The sequence below is a fragment of the Habropoda laboriosa genome, unplaced genomic scaffold (assembly GCF_001263275.1).
Source record: "Habropoda laboriosa isolate 0110345459 unplaced genomic scaffold, ASM126327v1 scaffold22, whole genome shotgun sequence".
NCBI lineage: Eukaryota > Metazoa > Arthropoda > Insecta > Hymenoptera > Apidae > Habropoda > Habropoda laboriosa.
Window position 1 is genome coordinate 3,598,007 of NW_017100261.1, and position 6,907 is coordinate 3,604,913.

The 6,907-nt window shown below is 46.3% G+C and overlaps 1 protein-coding gene across 1 annotated transcript in view; it reads right to left on the reverse strand.

Annotated features, from left to right (window-relative positions):
• Positions 1-3,110, reverse strand: part of LOC108572696 (Down syndrome cell adhesion molecule-like protein Dscam2) — a 143,867-nt gene extending 140,757 nt beyond the window's left edge. Inside the window, exon 1 of the mRNA XM_017934968.1 lies at positions 2,810-3,110. Coding sequence (XP_017790457.1) covers positions 2,810-3,110 — 301 coding nt within the window. The remainder of the gene's footprint in view (positions 1-2,809) is intronic.
• Between the last annotated feature and the right edge of the window lie 3,797 nt (positions 3,111-6,907).

Below are 6,907 nucleotides of genomic sequence, written 5' to 3' on the forward strand. Positions count from 1 at the left end.
GAAGAAACTATCATTGTTCTGCCACGAAACAACGGACCGGTGTATTGTTTTCGTTTCTTCTCAGCGAGGTTGTAGCAGAGTGGAAGAAGAACGTGAACTACTAACGGTACCAAGATGGCGGTTAAAGGACGCGGAAAGTAATTTTTACCTTATTACCGAAGCCTGGCCAGCTTTTCTTACCGGAATGTAATTTCCCCCCTTTTCGAGGAGCTTAATTAACTTCTTTGGCCCGCGCCGAGCCCGAGTCGGCACTTTAAATATAGTTCGTTAAGAGAGAATGGAACTAAAAATACGACGGATTAAAGTCCGGGCAAAGGAACGGGCCCCTTGTACGCGCTAAGTCTGCGAAACGTAAGCGACATTGTCTCGAGACGGCTTAAGCGGATCGTTTGTACCTTCGAAATTCGTTCTCTGGTTCAACGTGAATATCGAAACGAGCGTGTTTCATCTGGAAGTGATGAAAGGAACTTTACAAATGTTTCATTAGTTCTTCTTCGTAAATTCACCCTTCGATATTATACGTGGTGAGCCGATAAGAATTGCCACCTTGAGTATCTCCGGGACCGTGAAAGTAGGATAAAAATTGTTTGGTAGAAAAGGGTAATCGTGTTAGATTGGATCTGTGAAGAGATTTGAAGGACCTGTAACAAAATTTCAGTCAAGTTCGCAGAGAAATATGTGCCTCGATAAATGTTGACGTCAGAATTTAGAGAGAACTTGTAAATTTGTTTGTAAAATTAGAAATTTAACTTCTGTGACCTTGACTGAAATGTTACAGGACTTTGTATTTACCTTAAGAGCTGTCATCAGTATATAAATAAAAAAAACAGGGATGACCGTTAGATCTCTTCAACGACTCACCAACGTACGATGGCTCTTTCACACGAAACAATCTTTATTGCAAAAATTCTTTTCGTTCTTTCACGCTCGCCGAGACACTCCAGGTGGCAATTCTTATCGGTTCACCCTGTATACACGGGGAATTACAGCGAAAATCACGAGAGAACATTTGGGAAACGACAATACGCACTCGACACAAAGGGCCCTAGCTACTCAACATTAAACAACCCGATCAAACCCTCATGATCTACTCGAACCGGCACGCAAAGGGGCAATCGTCGAGGCCCTCCCTTCCCTCTCAGCTCCCCTTTATCAGCTTAGTTACCCTTATTTCCTGCGAGATTCGCGTATCTCTCGTAGGATGCGGAAGCGACGGTCGAGCGAGCTTTCTCGTCTGTTCGATCGTCCCCGCATAAAATCCTCTATTTTCCAAGCGACACGTCCGAACGAACGGACGCCCAGCTCCAGCGTACGTGTTTTCGATCGTGAGTCGAGATTGCCGATGGTGAGGTTACTCCTTCGTCTAACTGCACTGTTGGAAAACGGTTCCTCCATTGTTGTTATTCGATTCGCATTTCCAGCCTAGTCAGCATCGAGCCGTTCAGTCTGGCTCCTCGAAGTGCATACGTAAGCCTATGGCGACGACCAAACCTCCACCTCTACCCTAATCATATCCGGTTTGCTCCAAGGAATACACCTCAACCTCACCTTTTCTCACAGCGTGGAAGAAGACAGAGTCAGCGAAGTTGATCGACACGAGCAGAGGTGATGCAAAAAGCAAGGCGGCAGAAGGCTGACGTAGCAGAGGTAGCGGGCATGAATCTGAAAAGGTGCGGGCCACGTTCACGCGACGATGATTTACGGGCATATTAGGTCGATAAGATATGTTCCGGTTCGTTGACCCGGAGGAAGCTCTATTTTTAAGGCGCCTCGCGGAGACACCGGAGAGCTTTCTCTCCGTCCGTCCCACCTACAGCTTCCTCTATCTTCCAGCAGCCTTCCCCACGCGAAAACCCTCTCTCACGTCCCTTGATCCGCCGCGTCATGGATCTTGTCACGGATCCCGGTTTTTCAGGAGAGCGCCCGATAAAACAGCCCCGGCGAAGGAGACAACGCGGCCCGTTGAATATATTCTTATCCTGGAAACGGAAACGACCAGCGCACCCAGATAAGAAGACGACGTCTCGCCACGCTGTTACGCGAAACGAAGAACCAAGCCTTCGAACGTTTTCAACGGGCGTCAGATGAGATCGACAAACCTCGGCAAACTGTCGTCGATGAATCGAATTCCGCTCATCTTCGCCAACCTTCGAAACGCCGGGGAATAAAGAAGAAACACGACTGTGTGTGTGTGTGTGTATCGAGAGAGGGTGGCTACGAAGCAAATCACGAACCCGATGGGAATAAATATTTCATAGCGTCGAAGACGTACTATCGTTCCGATCGAGAGAGGATGAATTATTCCGTGTAAGAACAGAACCCGTGGTGCGCCCTCTTCGCCTAGCCACACGGATGGACATCCTCTCCCCTTCTAGCCGGGGATGTTTAATGTAAGACGAGCCTCGGGCGAAGAAGAGAGGAGGAGGGCTACGTCGTTGGACGCGCGACGAATTTTTCCTTCCGTTCGCGACGCTCGTCGAACTTGTTCCCCTTGAACGAGGGTCGCGGTAATGCATTCTTCCAGATAGAAACTCACGGTAGAAGATGAGAGATATATTTCCATATCGACGTCGGAGTCGTGCACGATCAATCAAAACAGCACGTTACTCCGTGGAGCAGAGATTTGTCTCTTTTTCGTCCTCGCTGGTTGGCCGAGACTGGGTAAACTACGCGGGGTTGTTGAACAAGGAAGAATAGAGGGTAGAATATAACTAGAGAGATAGAAAGATAGAGAGGGGGAGTGGAGAAAAGCAAGCGGTGTACCAGGCAGACAACATAATGCAGATAACGAGGAAGAAGTTTCGCGTGCCTGCTCTGACAGTGACGTCTCTGCTAACGATGGCACCGACGCTGTTGACGGCGGAACACTTATAAATGGCCCAGTGGACGTCCTGTCGGAAGGACTCGGCCTCGAAGCCAGGAAAGTGGATGGTCCCGTTGCCAAGGACGTGTCTGGTTCCAGGGATACTCGTTATACTGCCGCCGTCCGCTGCCAGCCAGTCGACGGTAGGTGCCGGATTTCCTCTCACTATGCAGTCCACCCTGCCTCCGTTCACATTCGTGAATTCCACCCGCGACGGTGGTTCCGACACGAAGCTCGGTCCCTGCATCTCGTACGAGGCGCCGCAACCTGCAACAAACGGGACAGGTATCGTCATAATGAGCCGCGCGGATTTCTCTCTACCAGCATTCCCACCTCTTACACGTACTCGACGTTTCGTTTCGTCGAAAACTAGACGCGCGTATGCTTTCAGAACACTGTTCGTTTCAATTTTCTACGCGGCTTTTTGTTTTGGCGAAACGAGAGAGAGGCTTCGTTCGTCCTCCTCCCACTTTACCTGTCGCCCAGTGTATTAACAGTATACCTGTACGAATGAAGATTAAATCTATGGGAAAAGGACGTTATCAATTCTCCTTTCTCTAGGGTGAATGAAAACTGGGGATGATTGAATTTGTTACGAATACTATAGTAAGAGAGATTACGGCATGAATAAGTTAGCTTAACTATATTTCATCATTGTCATTTTTGTCAAATGAATTATATCGCCGATAGAAAAATTCCGTGGAATAATCAAACTTCCACGGATTAAATTCCCTTCGTTCGCCTGTGTTCGTGATCTAAACAATCCTCCGGCCGAACAAAAAACGCATTGAAACCTGGTGTGTGTGTGAAGGGGACTCGGTGAATGTATCGCGAAATGAAACGGCAAGCTTTAAGGGGGTGGAGAGGAGGATTCGATGGATTTTAATGAAACGCGATTAGCAGTTTGCCCATAAATTGGACGCGCCGGGGTTTGGCGTGGCCGATCCGTTTCATTCGTACGCTCTCGACCGAGGTAAAATAAATTTTCCTTACTGTTTCAATCGGCAGTTAGACGGTTATTAATCATGGTAACGGCGCTGTGGACATCGGTTGATGAATTTTTTTCTCTCGCTCGGCTTGCCGGGTTCAAAGTAATTTTCCGAAAATGTACGAGAGGAATGAGCGAGAGAGATAGAGAGGGTGAAAATGGCGGTGGTAGGATACAGGAGGAGGGAAGCGGAGGGATGATGGTGGACTGTATCGTCGACGGGACATGAACGAAGATAATACGGCTGGCCATAAATCACACATTTAACGCTGAAATTCGGCCGTAATAGCTTCCATAAATGGAGCGCATTGCGTCCCCCGCGAAGCCTGTTAACCATTCATCACCCGAGTTATGTTGATTTAAGTAGGAAAAACGCCTGGATGTATTCCGCATTCCGTCCAACATTGCCCATCTGGAACCTGGCCCAACCAAGTACACCGAATACCCCAAGGTACGTGCAACGAATATCGCGTGTCCCTGCATCCACGTACGTAACGCCTGTTACCTTTTAGTTAATAACGTTCGATGGAGAAGGTTTGCTCCTGTCGAACGTCGAGGAAAAAGCTCGCTGTGTATAGAGGATGTTTCGCAAATGCGTGTCGATACTTCAGGGGGTAAATGTACAGGCAGAAACCAGTAAAAAGTGTCATATGGACGTACACTTTATTGATTTGAAATTGATATTGTGAAGATCAATAGCACTTTACCTCATTTCGATTGATTTGAACGATAAAAAATTCGTTGGAAAATTATCGTAGTATCGGGGCCTCCATACCCAAATAGGAAACCTCGAAAGGACAATAGAGAGGGAGTGGTTGGCGTAGCACGCAAAGCGTCGGCTTGCTAAGCCGAAGGTCCCGAGTTCGATTCCCGTTGGGTCCCTCAATATTTTTCCCTAGATTCCTACATATGGGGGCTCGTCCGGGATGGAGGCATCTACGGCTACACGAAGCCAGGCGCTGTGAGATGAAAAATGTGAGAGGGTGCACGTCTCCTAAAAGAGTTGAGAAAACAGAGTTCGGCTGAGAGAGTGCCACTGTGTATCCAAAAATGCGTTGTTTCGGCTGTGTGCCACTGTGTGGGGAGTGTGCCCGAAAGTGTTGAGTTGAGTTGTGTTGCACTGAGGGCATTCGAGGGCGAATGTGTCAGTTCAGGATGGCCGAGTGTAGTATCGGGGCCTCCATAGCCAAATAGGAAACCTCGAAGGGAGAATATAGAGGGAGGGTAGTCGCCAACCCTCAAGCTAATGGGCTTTTATATAGTAAATTTTCCCCTTCCACACACTGCACACTAATCAAAAAGAACATCATGCCCTGAAAAGCACAGACAAACCCCCCGCCTAGCGCCAGATGCCTCCGGGCAGGCAGCGCACCACTAGACTCAAGACAAATATTGTATATAACATAACTAATTACAATATGTACTACATTTAAGTAAATAATAATAATAATAATGGTCGGCGTAGCGCGCAAAATCTCGGCTTGCTTAGCCGAAGGTCTCGGTTTCGATTCCCGTTGGGTCTCTCAATATTTTTCCGTCGTCGCTTCCTGCATTATCATAAATGCTAACCTTTCTGAGGAATTTTTGTGCAACTTGCAATGCACAGTGATTCCAAACATTTGGCCGGTAGTGTACGTGGTTTGTCTGGAAAGTATTCGAGCTTGTAGCAGGAAGAAGTATCATTTTTGGTTAATATCGATGGTGCTTCCTTTAAAATATTGCCCTTTGGAAGCCACGACCTTGTTCCAGCGATCCTCCCACTTATGGAAACACTGAAATTGTCTTTAGGAATAGCGAACAGTTACCTCGTCGTATTTCGTTTTACCGTTTCAACGTCCGCAAATGTTTTTCCTTCGCGTCTTGACTGTACATAATGTTTATAAATAATGTCCATCGATACGAAGCAGATGACACTTTGGCCATCAAAAATATACGTTCCCATTTGGAAACTTACATTTACAGGGCTTTACAGTTTTCGTCTGAAATATTTTCTTGTACCATTCGTAGGTTTCGAGATACTTCCGTGTTCTGAGATAAACCGGAAGTGCCGTGTAACTCGAAAACTAAGATACGTAGGACATATGCCCGTGTGTCATTTTTTACTGGTTTTAGTGTAACCTGTTCTGCTGTGGATCGAAGATTACGAAATCGTTATGTTACACCCTCAAATACTTTCTTTCTTAGTCTTAGCCTTATCTGTAAACTAGTCGCCAACTTTCACCATAACTCACACTGGACTCTTTTCCTCTCAACTCTCCTACACAGTCGTAACCCAAAGTTCATCTTCCTCGAACCCTCAAACAGCCCTATTTCTCCATCCTCGATTCACTCTCTGGATCGTCATCCGCACGTCACGTTCCGCCAGTTTCAATAAACTTTCTTTTCCGCGCAACGTCGATCTTTAATTGTTTCGAGTTTCAATTTCGAGAAATTCAGACAGAACCGGGCATCCCATAAATTGGTGCCGAAAGCGGGAAGTATTATATTCGAAGGAAATTTTGTAGCGACGACGTAATGTGCTTGCCAAAAAATAGAAAATATATGAAAAAGTTGTGGAATGAGAAGACTTTATGGGACTTGAAGGTTTCTTGGAGATATTGATCTAAATTGTAAAATTCGACACGAATTTAATGGATAACGTGATACATACATATTTAGCTTGAGTATGGGATCGAGTGTGAGAATCTTTCGTCCATTTCGAAGATAAAGAAACGTGGTAGGTTTTTAGAAGCTTGTTCACAAGGTTACACCTCGGCTAGAAGTCTACGTTAATTAACTTCCCCCTCGACGATGCCAGACGACTCTCGCGACGATCTTTACACAGGATGGAAGTCGCGAGATTCCTCGAATAATGAAGAATTTTTAATAATGTAGTATCGCGCAGGTGGTCGGCAAAATGGCAACCGTTGTGCGATTGTAACGTTTGCACAGGCGTGTGTGAGCTAAGAGTTAGGTTTAAGGCTTTGAATTATAAGAGATCTGTTCAGTTTTAGCAAACTCTGAGTGAGAATTCACGGAAGGAAGAAAATTCGTACTTTTCCTTGGGAACAAAATGC